The 15,392-nt window shown below is 38.7% G+C and overlaps 2 protein-coding genes across 7 annotated transcripts; one reads left to right on the top strand and one right to left on the bottom strand.

Moving 5' to 3' along the window:
- The first annotated feature begins 1,214 nt into the window (after positions 1-1,214).
- LOC141901507 (protein rolling stone-like) lies at positions 1,215-7,567 on the top strand. Of its 5 annotated transcripts, none has more exons than XM_074788788.1 (4): positions 1,215-1,505; positions 1,573-1,613; positions 4,739-4,879; positions 5,572-7,567. In XM_074788788.1, the coding sequence occupies exons 3-4, from the start codon at positions 4,784-4,786 to the stop codon at positions 6,412-6,414; spliced, it is 939 nt and encodes a 312-aa protein (XP_074644889.1). In that variant the 5' UTR covers positions 1,215-1,505; positions 1,573-1,613; positions 4,739-4,783; the 3' UTR covers positions 6,415-7,567. The 5 variants fall into 5 exon arrangements, with proteins under 5 accessions (XP_074644889.1, XP_074644892.1, XP_074644888.1 ...); XM_074788789.1 differs by lacking the exons at positions 1,215-1,505; positions 1,573-1,613 and adding exons at positions 2,979-3,283; positions 3,594-3,748; XM_074788791.1 differs by lacking the exon at positions 1,573-1,613.
- A 530-nt stretch (positions 7,568-8,097) lies between these two features.
- LOC141902010 (uncharacterized) lies at positions 8,098-12,604 on the bottom strand. 2 transcript variants are annotated; one of them, XM_074789636.1, is made up of 9 exons: positions 11,615-12,604; positions 10,580-10,726; positions 10,282-10,368; positions 10,078-10,102; positions 9,887-9,951; positions 9,457-9,570; positions 9,281-9,355; positions 9,122-9,193; positions 8,098-8,865 (listed from the first exon to the last, which is right to left on the bottom strand). In XM_074789636.1, the coding sequence occupies exons 1-9, from the start codon at positions 11,724-11,726 to the stop codon at positions 8,525-8,527; spliced, it is 1,038 nt and encodes a 345-aa protein (XP_074645737.1). In that variant the 5' UTR covers positions 11,727-12,604; the 3' UTR covers positions 8,098-8,524. The 2 variants fall into 2 exon arrangements, with proteins under 2 accessions (XP_074645737.1, XP_074645736.1); XM_074789635.1 differs by having other exon boundaries at positions 8,100-8,865; positions 10,580-10,843.
- Positions 12,605-15,392: the final 2,788 nt, after the last annotated feature.

Raw genomic sequence — 15,392 nt, forward strand, 5'->3', positions numbered from 1 at the left:
GTACAGTTATAATGGTAATTACAGATACGGATCAAAAAGTACAATAGATGGTGACTAGAATCCTCAAAATGTGGTGCGTTGTTATAGTATTCATAATACTAAGGTTGATAGATGCAAAAGAACGTATTTTACCTACATGGCAATGTGTACTTATGCAAAATAGTCATAGTCATAGTAATTTGTGCAGTAGGCTTCAACCAAAAATACGGAGAAGTTTATCAAGGATATCCTCGTTGACAACCAGTCGCCAGCTACGTCAACGTGATACCATCACTCACTTCCGAACAACGGTCGTTCCCCTAGAGCCGGTGCTCAACTTGTTTACTACTTATAGCGTTACCACTAACTAATCCTAAACTTTATACTTAACTCTTATCCTAACCCTAACCCTCTGGACCCTGAATACTTACCCGCTAGGCCCCAATCCCGGTTGAGAAAACCGCCATTCTGTTTTTGAAGTGCGCCATGACACCTCGCAGACCAGATAAACATTCTTAAAGCAGCAACCAAGGCCAAATTTGGTTTTTGTATCTAGTCGGCTATAGTGGTTGGAACTAATAACCGAATGTGCTTATTTTCTGAACTTTATCCGGAATGTTCCGACTAACTTACGTTCGGTTTCACGTAGTTCGACTATAGTCGACTAACTCCGATAACCGAAGTTCGCCCACGCCACGCGACAAAATATAGGCATACATCTTTCGTGCGTAATTCCCATGAAATGTACGTATCAAAACAAAAGCTGAACGAGATAAATTCGTTTTTGTAATCATATCATTTTTCTAAATTCCTAAACGTGGTTAGCACATGTGTTAGTGGTAAATGAGTTATGAGCTACGTATGGAAAGTTTGTAGGTTCGACATTTTCTCAATCGGCCTACTCAATGGGCGCGATGAAAAAATCCTTGCGAATTCAAGAGCTGATCATTTGGTGTTACCGATACAAACTGTTCGTAAATTCATGGCAGAATCGCGATTTTCGAGTTGTAACTAATGTATCAATCGGGAGCGGTAGTGACTCTGGGGTGTTCATAATTTCGCCAGAAATGTCGTGATGTAATTGAATACAATTTCGATATTTATCGTCGACTATTTGTGTGCGAAATTACGGACGAACTATCACCAATTAAATAGTCACCAAGTATAATTTCCTATGTAGTATATACATTCATCGGTCGCTATTTATGTTACAGGAATACTAGCGATACATACGTATCCACGATATCCGACGCGTTTTCAACTTTTTCACCACTATACGTATTGTCATTTTTCATCGTGTTGTAGCCTAAGTATTTTTTAACTATCTTTCAACGGATTTCTTCATATCTCACTCAATGAATAGTGTGGCAATCAAGTCTCGATCGAAGGATGAGTACAACGCGTAGGCCTACTAACAGACGGAAACCCATTTTTACACAAGTTGAAAACTTGTCTAAACATACGTAAGCAGAGTTCTGTCATGAGTATAGGAACAGAGAGAATGCTTTGCGGATCGAATGATATAGGTAGGGGCATACTTCGCAGATTGGGTATCTTGTTTTCGTATATGTATATCATTTTGTATTGTTTAAGAAACGGTCAACAGAACGCGAGCAATTCAGACGGAGATAAATGTAAGTATTCATTTTAATTGATAGAAAGTCGGGATGATTTACAAATCAGAAAAGTTGTCAACTATACGTACGAAACCAGCCTAATGAACTTCCCGGTAAATAATCCAAAGACCCAACTGAAAAAGTAACGGCGAGGCCTGGATAAGTGTATATTATATAAGAATGAAGGAATATGTTTCTCATCAATTATATTGAGGCCGGTTTTTATTTACGTGACGTCAGCGTTTTGTTAGTTTAACCAGTTGTTTGTTGCGTATCCTGGAATAATCTCTCCCGAACGCATATTACTCACGCAATAATAATAAGTGTTTCGCGCGGAATGATTTGCTTTACAACCGATGCGGGACCCAGCAACTTTCCCCCGAATTTTCGGATGATGTAGAGTACCATTGGGTTCGTGGCTCGTTCTGCTGATTTTACAGGTAAATACATTTGTTTGTATGAAAATTATCGAAAATGCATGCATTTCTGATGGTATGTAGATGGGAGTAAAGAATAAAGTTATTGAAAATGAATCCAGTTCCATTTTACGTGATTTTTGTGATTGACAAGGTCTGATAACCGAGCACAATTTGGAATGCGAGCGCTGCACGTTATGTAATGACATATAAATAAGCGTGAAGTGTAAGTGAGATTCTACAAATGGAAATGTTAGAACCAAGCCCAGTCCTACGGGATGTCTTATATTTGTAAAGAAATCTGTTGAAACGTGACAGCTAACATACCGTAAGCATAGTTACCCGGCATTGGTCAAAATTGGGATTTCAAAGCACAGGTATAACCGAATCGCCTTATCTAGGATTTTGTGTCGTATTCAGTTAGTACACTGGTAATATCTTTTTAATGTTTCTAGAAGGGGGGCGTGATCCAGGCACCTGAAATCCTCCCTTATATACGTCTCTGCAGAACCTTATGGTTACGTAATTAAAAAACGGGAGGGGTTTGACTCAACCACAGTTAAACAAATATCGTGCAGCAAATGAATCACCTCTTATGACACAGCATGTTTTGGGATGGGTAGAATTGGTATAAACTATAGTAAACGCGCCGGGTTGTGTTGGTCTTACAACCATCCGATGTAAAGCCGCGTACGATATCGAATTGGGCTGTTCTTTTTGAGTCATTTCGTGTATATTCAAATGTTTGAACTGCGCCGGTCGATGCAAATAAGTTTTCTCTCATCAGCCGCAATGAATGTAATGCGGTTAATCAACCAATCAAAACGATAACAAGTTATTTTGTTTCCAGCGTGGGGGGCTTGCCCGCGAACGAGAGATAATTTTCTAATTCTAGCTAATTCAGTCGGAGTTCATCGCTTTGTTTATTTGACGTATAGTTTTTGCCTAACACGTGGAAGCCCTTCGTCTGACACCTGCACGAAGGATGGGTAACGATCTTATAACCTATCTTCGGAATTCTATCTGAAAAAAAACGTAATCGATCGAGTGTTTACCCGTGGTTAAGTGGCTGATTTTCATTCGATTCGATAGCTCAGCGAGTTTCTACGCGTTTCCTAGCTAGTCTGATCGAGAACGGATATAGCTCGCTAATTCACGGGCTTTGTCATGGCTTAACCAGTGGATGATCCACTAAACCATGGACGAGAAAAGTACAAGAGAACTTACCCAACTTTTGAACGAATAAAAACTGAACTTTAAGTTCTGTAGCACGTAAGTTATTACTATTCGAAAAAGCTAAACGGCTATATTTTGAATGTATTTTTTATAACTTTTACGCGGTTTTGTTCGTTGACGTTTAAATGAGGTCGTGCGTAATTTGAAACAATGCAATGAAAACAAATTGCCGCAACACCACTTAGCCTGGTTTGATATTTCTATATTTGAATGTGCGCTTCTATGTACATAATTTCGGGCAGTTCGCTAATGTCTCATTGCGTCTCTTAATAGCCATTATTAAGGTGGCGGTATCGCCAAATGAGCACAATGCATAAAAATGAAAATCACTGGCGTCTCGTCACAGGTATTCATCATTTTCGACACGGAAAAAAGGAGGGGGAAAAAAACCAAGAGACAAAATGTGTGTAAAAATAAACAGGTTCGAATGGAGAAGGAAAATCTTGGAATATGACCCGTCAATGCAAATAGTTCAATGGTGGTTTATGATATACCTTTGGGGTACGTTTACGATGAGTCAATATAATAATATCATATCTCTATTATAGCTTGACCTAAGCATGTCATATTTCCGCATATATATCTTTTGTGCGCAAAACGACTATCCGGCCAATGCAAACCCGTAATGTATGTCTAAGCAAATAGCGAACATATCCAGGATTAAAACAAAGTGCGAGTATTTTGTCAGCGGTTTTTTAAGAATGTTTGATCGATTCAGTTTGCAGGGGGCTGTATCGTCCTTTGATTCGACGTGTCAAGCAACGAAAGGCCATTGTTAAAGATTATCAATTAAATGCTTCACTCGGCCTTTGCCTGTCATTTTTGCGATCGTATCTGTCAGTCACATTTGCATTGCATTTCACTGTGCGTGTATTTTGGATTATCATTTGTGATCGATTAGGTACTTAACTCATTTATCTATTCTTAATTAAACTTATCAATCAGTGTTAAGGTTCGTAACCGCCAAACCGCCACTCTTTGTTACAATTAGTGTTTATTAATGTATAAACTATTATTGTATTAACGTATTAATGTATAAACTCTTATAAACTATTTTCACCAGACTCAGTTGTGGACCCTCGTATACGAAGCTCTTGACCGAAGTCAATGAAATATCTTGCCAGATGACGTCGATTATATTTACGTCGACATTTTGAAGTAGTGGCGCATGTATTTTCAATCAGATAGCGCAGATATGGAATAAGTCTTGACGACGAAGAGGTCAAATTATTTTTGCACGAATTGGCAACTATACTCTCAAATAAGTTAAATACCACAATTACAAATTGGATTAAATGAGTTCATTTAAACAACTTCTTTCACACATTTTATCCGAGTCATTGTGGGTTTTAACTTATTTGAGTAGGCTTCAATTTGTGGACTTTTATTCACGCGTGATTGTGTTTCGAAAATTTATTCAACTATTTTCAAGTTCCTTTTCATACGCATTAGAGATTGATTCAGAACAGTAACTTTTCGTTTCTTTTTCAGTATCGGCCTTGTTGAATCTTGATTGACACCGATGGTTTTTAGCGTATGATGGAAAATTTCAAAACTACATTGCGGAATGAATTCCGCTTGGAGAAGTTATTTTTCACCCATTCGAACCAAGAAGATTTCTACAAGAGTCAGGTCGGTGCAATCCATTTGACATCGAGGTTACGGAAGATCCTTGAAAAGCCTGAAAATTACTATTTTATCATCAATGTTTGAATACTGGACGTAATAATATTTAGTCTGCAGCATCGTAAATAAATGTGGGCACTCCATTTCATTTCCTGATAGCAACTTAATAAATTACACTTGCTTCCATTAAACGCAGTAAAATGCGGATATGTATAGGTTAGCGAAAAAATTATAACGATGCTGTGCCTACTAAACATATCAAGCTCCCATCAATCCGCAACATAACAGTTTAACAAATATAGCTTCGATCGTTCGAGCTATCGAAAACAGGCTATAAACTATATCATTTTAATATGTCATAAACTGACTTTTTAAAGTATACCATAAACTCAGGACTCAGTTCGATAGTTGCCAGTTAAAACATTAGAAATATGAACTGAATTATTTTCTTTATCTTAAAGTAGGGATTGACCCTATTATTCATTTGATTGTTAGATTTCGTTTGGTTTGTTTTGATTTAGTGCCCCATACAAACCCACCACATCTGCCGGGAGCGAAGCAGGGGGTTTGATTTTGAAAACGGAAATCGAAGTATTGCAGATATAGTTGCGTGGATCTACAATTCTAATTACAGGGTCAAACTTAACCAAGAACTGTGGGGATTTTTCTAGCAATGAGCTCTATTTTTCTCATTTCAGTGGTTGGAATGTCATCCAGTTTTGTTTTTGGCGCTGAGGGCCGCCTTTGCCTTGTACCAGACGATCGTTTACATTTATTCGGTGGCCGCGGAACCGTGGAAACCGGGGCCGACCAGGCGCCACTTTAACCTCGCATTTATCACGCGATGGACGTACGCGTTGTTGACCGCCTATCAGCTCGTAGCGTTTGTCGTGGCGCTGATCGGTTTTTACAAATCGCGCGAGCGGCTGCGCCAGAAACGACAACGACCACGACGCGACGCGCCATCGAATGAGGAAAATCAGACGGCAACATCCGGCATGCTCGAGATAGAGAAGCCGAACGCGGTCGGCTGCGACGATCAATCGAAAAAACCACTAGTTAATCAGGGGTTAATCAAATTACATTGGCTGTTGTACGAAGCGACGTTGAATTCCTCGTTTATCATCTCACTAATGTACTGGGGGTTCGTTCACAAATCTGAACCGTTTAAATTTGACACGTACGCTGCCCACGCGTTCAACAGCGTCATGATGGTCGTTGATTTCTCGGTGAACGCGGTTCCCGTTAGACTTCTTCACGTTGTGTACACGATGGTTTTCTCGACCGTTTACGTTATATTCACCGTCATTTACTTCGCGGTCGATCCGGAAAACAACGTGCTCTACTTGGGCGTGTTGGACTGGCGTCGACCGGGAAAAGCCACGGTGGTTTGTTTGTGCCTGGTCTTCCTGGTGGTACCTTTGTTTCAGACCTTCTGGTTCGTCTTATATCGCATAAAGTTACTCGTGACGAAAATTCACAATCGCTCGAAAGAAAATGCTAAATCGAATGGCCAAGTGCATAACGATACTCGGCAATAACAATGGCCATACATTATATGTCTGAAAAAACCAATGAAATGTCCTTCCTCGTTCGTGAAAAACGTTGTCATCTTAGGGGCCAAATAAGTCTGAAGATAGTTCATCTCATCTATCGGAATAGTGGCCCGTTCGACGATTCTTCTGAGCGTGTAACAAAGTCAAATCACAGTTATTACGCGCTCATGGTGCTCTCGATAGGACCACGCAGCCTATCGAGCTCCTACAGCCAGGGCCACCTTCGGTTATCTGAGTTAGTCGACTATAGTCGAACTAAACGAAACCGAATGTCCGTTAGTCGGAACCATATTCCGGATAGTTCGAAAATCAAGCGCATTCGGTTATTAGTTGACCACTAGCCGACTAGATACGAAAACCGAATTTGGCCCTGGGCGTCGTATTTCACCTATAAGTATCAGCAGAAAAGTGAAATTAAACAGTACTGAAAGCTACACAAAGAGCGCATTACGAATGACCCGTTACTGTTCGAAGCAATTATGATACAGACGGAATTTGACCTGTTGCGAATATTGTTCGAAGCGCATATTATAACATATAACCATCTCGACCAATTGCCAATTCATGAAGAGGATCGTACCTAATTGCTCAATTGTTTAATCATTTTGATGTTATTTAGATATGTTTCATTCGTAGGTTGATTATCAATAGACACACATATTTCAACAGGTCGCGTGATAAACTACGTACGTAGTTACATGTATCCGGTTATTTTACCCATTTCATGGGGGAAACTCACGAAAATGGTAGCACACAAAATGAGGCATTTCTCAGAAGCATTTTACACGGGAGGAAATTATTTGAATTCCTGAGTTGTTGTGTGTATATCTGTCACGTGTCGCTTCGACGGGAAGGTTTACTGTACATGTATACATTATGCAGAGTTTATATAACATCACCAGATTACCAATTTTAAACAATGAAATAAATTTCGTTTTTATTGCAGAATGACATGCTTTTTATCCGATCATTTCTGCATTTTTGACGCAGAGTTCTACTCTACAACTTACAAGTTCTACTGACTCGAGAAGAAACAAGTTGACTGTATTGTCAGCCCGAAAGTGACATTTTCGGATTCACGACAGAAATGCTCAGTGTACATACTCATCTCTTCGACTGGAAGTTATGAATGGAAAGGACAGTATCACAAATAACCCCTGTGAAGCTGGCTACCGGTTCCCGGTTCCCGATTCGGCTCCCGATTCAAAAACATTTTGAACCGGGAGCCGAATCGGGAACCTGGAACCAGTAGCCGGCTACCGGTTCGGCTCCCGATTCAAAATGTTTTTGAATCGGGAGCCGAATCGGGAACCGGGAACCGGGAGCCAGCTTCACAGGGGTTCACAAATATGCTATCTTTACATCCTACGCAAATATTTTGTATACAATGCGTATTAAAAAGCTACGGAAATAGTAACATAAAAATCTAGATCAATTCGATCATACCGAGCTGTCGTATCGGGCGAAAATACACCGTACTTTTGTTTATAATCATAACGGTCATTAGATGTAGGGGACGCGGGATAATCGACGTGTTATACGTTATGTCAAATTACGCAATAAACTGCGGCTAGAATAGCAATCTGTTCACGTATGAACATGGAAAATACCTCGGAAAAATTTTGCGAATAATTTTCAATGCGATATTGCATAAATTATCTCCCGCGTATGACAGACTATGTGGGAATCTGTACGAATGGACCTACAGCGACACAGCTCCCCGACGAGGCGTTCAGTGATTGGCTGTGTATTGTGTTTACACAGCAGAACAAAATGGCGGAAACTCTCTTGTGAAAAATCGATTCAATAAAGGTTTATTGCTTACGTAACAAAATAAAAAATCGGCGCTATGGAATGGCGTCAAATCCAATTAAAACTATTGAAATCTTTACAATTCATACTATGAAATACGCGATAGATTCATTTAAGCGGAAAACCCGTTATCGCTGTCGTAACATATTTATCCTATATATCAATTTCTTTACATTGCGACAACGAGCAATATTACGCAATATTAACACAAATATAAAAGTTCTCCAACCCAATGAATATGCGTTTCGGATCGTTGCATTGGTTAAATGTTGAAAGTAATGCGTTACACCACATCTGAACCATCGGTTAGATTACCAGTATAAGTATTATAGTTTCGGCCATTGAGTCGACCACTTGTTACGTACAGGTCATTTTCAATGACTACGCGATTTCCGTTCGACAGTAAATCATCATCTGGAGGTCCGTATTTTGAATCGAAAGCTTCATTAGATAGTCCGCTTTCCGGTTTTCTAAACGACGAATCTCTGTTATCTGTTTGCTTCGCTATTTCCATCAGGTCGTCGTCATTCAATTCGTAATACGGACTTTCCGCCTCTTCGTCAAATGAATCGAGTTCCAATTGCCGGTCAAAATTGCCAAAATCTGTGTCGTTCAACGTGCATTCTACAAAATGTTTTATTGCATGTTTATCGAATTTGAATGAAATGAGGAAATTCGTTAACGGGTTTTCGACAGTAGAAATGATTTAAACACAAATACGGCGGAGGTATAAACATTTGAATCCGGATATCCTAAAACAATGCTGTAGTTGTTATCTTGCAGATACGAATTGTTGTGATGCGTTTAGAAACACAATAAATCTTCTCAATCGATACTTGATTGAAAAAGTATATTTTTGATCTAAAGAAATTTCCCTCACCAGGCGCTAGTTTTGGTAATTTATTTTTGTCCCGTTTCTTTTTCTTGTCGACTTGTGCATACATCGGTTGTGCTGAAAGTTAGAATACATTTCGGTTTGATCATTCAGTACGTTTTCTGTGATTTGTTTTTCGTTTGCAATATTAATCGGCTTTCATACCTGGCTCTGCTGATAATGTGACGTACGTTTGTATAATATCCGGGTCTCCAGAAATCGCGTATGGATCTTCATCCGCTATAAAACATGAACAAAATCGAATAAAACGAAACGTACACCGAGCATATATACACACGTAGGTTCATGTGAAATTCTCGATAGGAAAATTGACAACCAACCTTCCTTGATGGCTTCGGTCCAAGCATCCTGAATCTGCGAGCCGTTATTTTTCGTCGGGGTTTCAGCACGACGAGCTGATTTTCCAGACTTTTTGCGGTCAGCATCGATACTACCTAAATATTTAACATGCACAATGTACAACATCTACAAATTTTTATCTCTGTAGATTGACTATAATGAATCCAGGGCCGCCCCTAGTAGATAAGACCGATTCATTGAAATGAATCAAACGCCTGCATCACGATGCACCCCGTGTGACGTGCGAAACAGAAATATAAGCCCCACTTAATGTCTGAAAAAACTTACTGAACAAGTCTTTAATAAAAGGGAACGGAGGATTGATTTTTGGTAATACGTAACTTTTATACCGATTCAAATCAATTCAATTAAAAATATTATTGTTCCGTATATGGTACAATATATGTTTACCGTTTCTTTGATTCAAGTATCGATCCAATTGTATGTCATCTGGGTCATATCGCTGTGAGCGGTGTCTAAAACGAAAGAAATATTCATTTGCTTTTTAGAAGGAAAAAATAATCATCGAAGTTCTCAGCGTCAGAATATGATTGATTGTGTTTGAGGATTTGACTTGATTTAAGAAAGTTTCTCAAACGCACTTCTTTCCTCCACACGTTAGCAATCCTGAAATGAAAAAGGAAACGATTTTGTGTCGTGTACGGAATAAAAAATTGTTATCGAAGCTTTTGGCAGTTAGTATTCACAAGAAGTTCTGGTTTAGACTATTACACAAAAAATATCGAACTGCAGTTTTTTCGATTAATGCAGTTTGATTGATGTAAAAGACATTCAGACATTCGTACCTCGACTTCGTATGAGTAAAGTCACGCCTATAATGATAAAGGAAATCACAAACGCAGCCACGATCCCGACAATAAACGACAGTTTGTCTACAAACGGAAAGAAAGTGTTGCCACTGTCAAAAAAAAACTTCTCATAACACACGCGCTGAAATAATCTTAGTGACACCATGATCGAGTAAATCGGTTATATATAACATTATACAAATACGGTTTGTTCGTGAGGTTTATTTGTAAGAATAGTCCGATATTTCATAGATGAACGGACATTGGAAAAATTCTATTATCAATCTACACCCACCTAATGTTTGTGATGGAGTCGGAACGGTGGAACTTGGATTTACAGCCGTGGAACTGATGGAAGCAGCAGCGGTAGTTGATGACACCGATGATAGACCAGTGACGGTTATTGGTGGCTTCGCTGCCGATGACGATGTCGTCTGTAATTCTGAATGAGATACCGTAGATGTATCACTTGTATCAGGCATAGAAGAAGTCACGCTTTTTGAAGGACTCTGTGTTGTTGTGTGGTGTGGTTGGAAGGTTGTAGATGGAATTGTTGAAACTGAAAAACCGACGACACCATGTCAAAGGTCTATTCATCGCAGAAAGCGCAATTTGTACTAACATTCTTCATATTTTCCAAGACTAACATTGTAAATTTTTTTTTCAAATAATTCAATTATCGCATATATATATATTTTCAAATCTGACGCGCGCTTTATTTACTTACCTGTTGTTATATTGACAGATTGTATCAAATTAACTAAAATGTCGTAAAAGACTATACATTCTAGAATCGGATAGACCTTCTTAACAAAATGTCTTAACCATACCATAGAGTTACTCAAAAAGTAACTCTACACATTGCACTTTAATGCCGTATATCGGACTTGGACCAAAATGATTACAATACAACGCATTAAGCGGGAAATTTAAGACCTTGATATCCTGGACCCGCTTTCATAAATTGATATTAAATTTAACCCGGGCTAACTCAATTCATTTTCAATTGAGTTAACCCCCTAAGGTTGAGTTGATGCCAGTCTATAAATCCGGCACTGAATAGTATAACCATGGACGTATAAACTAGATCTAGTTTATACGTCCATGGTATAACTGACGCAAACCAATTTTGCACTTGTACAAGTATTGATTTACGTAAACTAAGCTGCATGTAAAGAGTATACTGCGCTGTAATGAACATGAAGATGATAAAGACAACACCAAAATTTATACAAGGTAACAGAATATGAAAAAAATATGATTTTTATATGTGCGTAAACGTCCGAGAAAGCCTCCCTCCTGACCCATGAGTAAAACAAATCGTCAATACCGATATAAGCAGTTGATGACACTGATGATGGATCACTAGTGGTAGTTATTGAAGGCTCTGTCGGCTGTATTTCTGTAGATGGTTCACTCGTTACAGGAATTGAAGAAGGCATAGAAGAAGTCACGCTGTTTGAAGGTCTCCGAGTTGATGTTTCTGTGTGGTATAGTTGGAAGGTTGTAGATCGAATTGTTGAAAATGAAAGGAAAAAAAAAACGACGAAACCACAAGTATCAATTTACGTAAACTTAGCCCTATGTAAAGAGTAGATTTAAACGATACGGTAGATAAAACACATGAAATTGATAGAAACAATACCAAAAATTACCGAAAAGAAATTCATAATAACGAAATATTTGTGAATATCTGAGAAAGCCTCCCCCTGACCCCGGATGCATTGGTTGTATTTTCCTGGTTTGTGATTTTCACTATATCACAATGGATGATGAAATTGATAAGCTTAAAAGAAACACATCTTAATTACAATGCTCCAAGAAAGTTACGTAAATGACGTTCTGGGCATAACAAAAATACCCCATGGTTTCCACGGGTATCTTACTAGTAAATGGTAATTTGTTTGAAGAATTACCTGTAGGTAATGGTTTTTTGTGAGTTAAACCTTTCTAGATTTAAAAACCCTATTCTATCGGGCGTTAGTTCTACTTGCCTTTACTCACTGTCCAGGCGTAGCAATGGACTAATACAAGCAGAACGCAAGTCCAAAATTCTGACCTCATTTTCTTCGTAGGTTTTCGCGAAAAATGCCTTTTTAGACGCTGTTTATAACCTTACGATCTAATCCCGATGAGAACGCACTAGCTACACAAGAACGCGACAAAAATTCTACGAGCCCTCCGTAACCTTAGTCGTGATGGATCTTATATCGACGTTTTAATCCTACAATGTCCCGTCCAGCGCACGTTCGATTTAACCATTTGTTTTTATTTTCATTCGATTAACGGGAAAACAATTATTTTGAAAAAGACCATTCGATGAATTCCGTACTTTGACTGTCATATTCTCAAAAGCTATACATTTAATGTATGCTAAAATAAAATCGTGATTAGCGGCAATCTGGTTTCATGACCAGGTTTCATATTTACCAAATAGGGAAGTTCCCTAAGTCGATAAATATACTGAAACCAGGAACAAGATCTCGTCCTGCAAAACGTTGATGCGCGTACGCAGAAGCTCTTCTAGTTCTTTTACGAGAACAGTAGTTCACTTCAAATGGGTTTGATTTATTTTGAAAAACATTCATTTTTTCGCGTGCATAAAAACGCACGTACGTTGGAGACATAATTTCTAGCAACATTGAATTTGAATAATTCTGCAACATGCAGAAAACCGATTCATTATGTGGACCGTTGCAGCCGAAATGACCAGTCAGGTTCAGTGGAAATGGAAGCGGGAATTCAAATTCACTCGTGCTGCAGCCAACTCATCTGCATCAGAAGGTGAAAAGGAAATGATTGATATCTAGTATCTAATTCTCCGATTTAAGCATGTATGATGACACTACGTATAATGTAAGCCTACCATTGACTTCATTTTAGCGTCCCTGGTATGTTTTATTATATAAGACTTATTTATGTTAAAATTTTTCCCACTGACACTGATTAATGACGAAGCTGTACCGCCTAAGCTATTCATTTCAAACGAATCTCGACATAAATCGGTCTGAGTTAGACAATCAGCTACAATTTCACAATCGGACGGAGATATTCAACCGGAGACCGACTTGTGGAATTCGACTTGACCGTATTCTTTGCGTTATCGTACGGACCGGGTCTTCGGAAATGTGCTTAAAAAGCCGAATCAAACGTATTCGACTTACGTATGCGTACTCTTCTGCAATACACGTATCATTTTTACGTAAAAGCTCATTATCTTAATTGAAAAGACATCACACACTAGAAATAACCTATCACAAACCGCAATTGTGAACGTATTGAACAGTAGTTGGCTCGTTATCCCTAACTAACAAATATTCCCAAAATATAGAATATAAAGTCTAGATAAATTTCATGATATTCGAAATCCCGTTCAAAGTTAAAACGGCATAAGAAGAACAGTTGTGAAAAGTAACGCCATCTACATCAAGTCGTATGTGTATGACATGTGTATTTTTAAGCGGTGTTTAGATGAAAATGTGTTGAATCTTTGGATTTACATCTTAAGCTAAATATTCCCAATAATCAAACCTTATGTTATGAAATAGCGTGTCTTATTTGTATACGTACGATAAAAACGGTTTTATAATTTCCGTGTATTTCATTGACAAAGAAAAAGAAATGCTGAAATGAAGATCTAAGCTTATGTTAGTATTTCAATTTTTCATGATTTCATTTCCCAACTCATGATGTAATTTTTCCAAGTGAATATCATCAAAAGACGGTCTGAACCTGTTTTCCTTTTCTCCATATCTTTCAGGGTTCATCCCCTCTCTGACTACAGCCTTGTTTGGCTTTGGATGAATCCTTGACATATTTTTGTACATTAATGACTGATTTATATTTGTGTATTTGTATTCTCCTCTGTACTGTTCTTTTGTGTCTAAATAAACTTCAATTCAATTATATAGGCACATTGCAAACATCGACCAATCTTCGAATGACATGCCACTTTGGTGGTGTATCCAAAACTTAATTGGCCATTAATCCTTATTGTTTTTACGAAGGTTCGTTTATGCACTCATTTCGTTTCTTCGCGGTGTAGAAATTAAGTTCGTTTTTATCACCGCGCAGAAACGCGCCCAAAACGGACGCAAAAACGAAGGTTCTTTTCTGCGCTCGTTTCGGTGCGTTTCTGTACGGTAGATTTCATTTCTTCGTGGCAAAGAAACGGATGCAGAAACAAAGTTCATTTTGGTGGGGTGGAGGAACGAGAAATCACCGCGCAGAAACGCACCAAAACGGCCGCAGAAACGGGTGCAAAAACGAAGGTTCGTTTCTGCGCTCGTTTCGGCGCGTTTCTGCGTGGTAAAAAAATACGTTTCTTCGCGGCGAAGAAACGAACTTCGTTTTTGCTTGACGCCGAAACGAGACCGCGAAGAAACACGCAGAAACGGACACAGAAACGAAGCAATATATTTTTGCGCGGCACATTGCACGGATTTTTTTTTTACTCGGCCCGAATCAGCCATGCATCAGCCACCACACGTTTCGGATCGTAACGGAATGATTTTGTAGATATATGTACTGAATAAAAGTTAGAACTGTTACGATTCAGTTCAATTAGAATTGCTTTTGGCGGTTTAGGTTTATAATTAACGAATCAGCAGATACATGTAGGTGAAATAGTACAGATAATACATGCATTCAATATACAGAGAACTGATGAAATACAATGAGGTATTAGATGGTTGAGCTGCGGTACGCGGTAGAGGTTTGTTAAATGAGACAATATGATTTGACGCTATGTACAAAGAAGGCAGACCCAAAGACAGAGGGGTTTAAGGTGACATGAGCATGATATCTATTTTGTTGAACTAGGTCGGTTACAGAATCGATTTTCCTATATTCTGTCGTTTATTCACTTATCTTAACAGATATATCCTGGTTACTACTCATTCTGGAGCCGCTTTAATATACTGGTATCAACACTAACCCGGGGGTTAACTCTATCAAAAATGAATTGAGTTTGCCCCGGGCAAAAGTTGATACCAGTCTATAAAGCCGGCCCCTGTGTGGGTTACTGGAGCATCTTGTCAACGACTTGTATCACAGTTAAGATTCGTGAAGGTGTGAGGTCCTGGCACTTAAGAATACTCCCTTCTGAA

Source organism: Tubulanus polymorphus, chromosome 3, assembly GCF_964204645.1.
Source record: "Tubulanus polymorphus chromosome 3, tnTubPoly1.2, whole genome shotgun sequence".
NCBI classification, from domain to species: domain Eukaryota; kingdom Metazoa; phylum Nemertea; class Palaeonemertea; order Tubulaniformes; family Tubulanidae; genus Tubulanus; species Tubulanus polymorphus.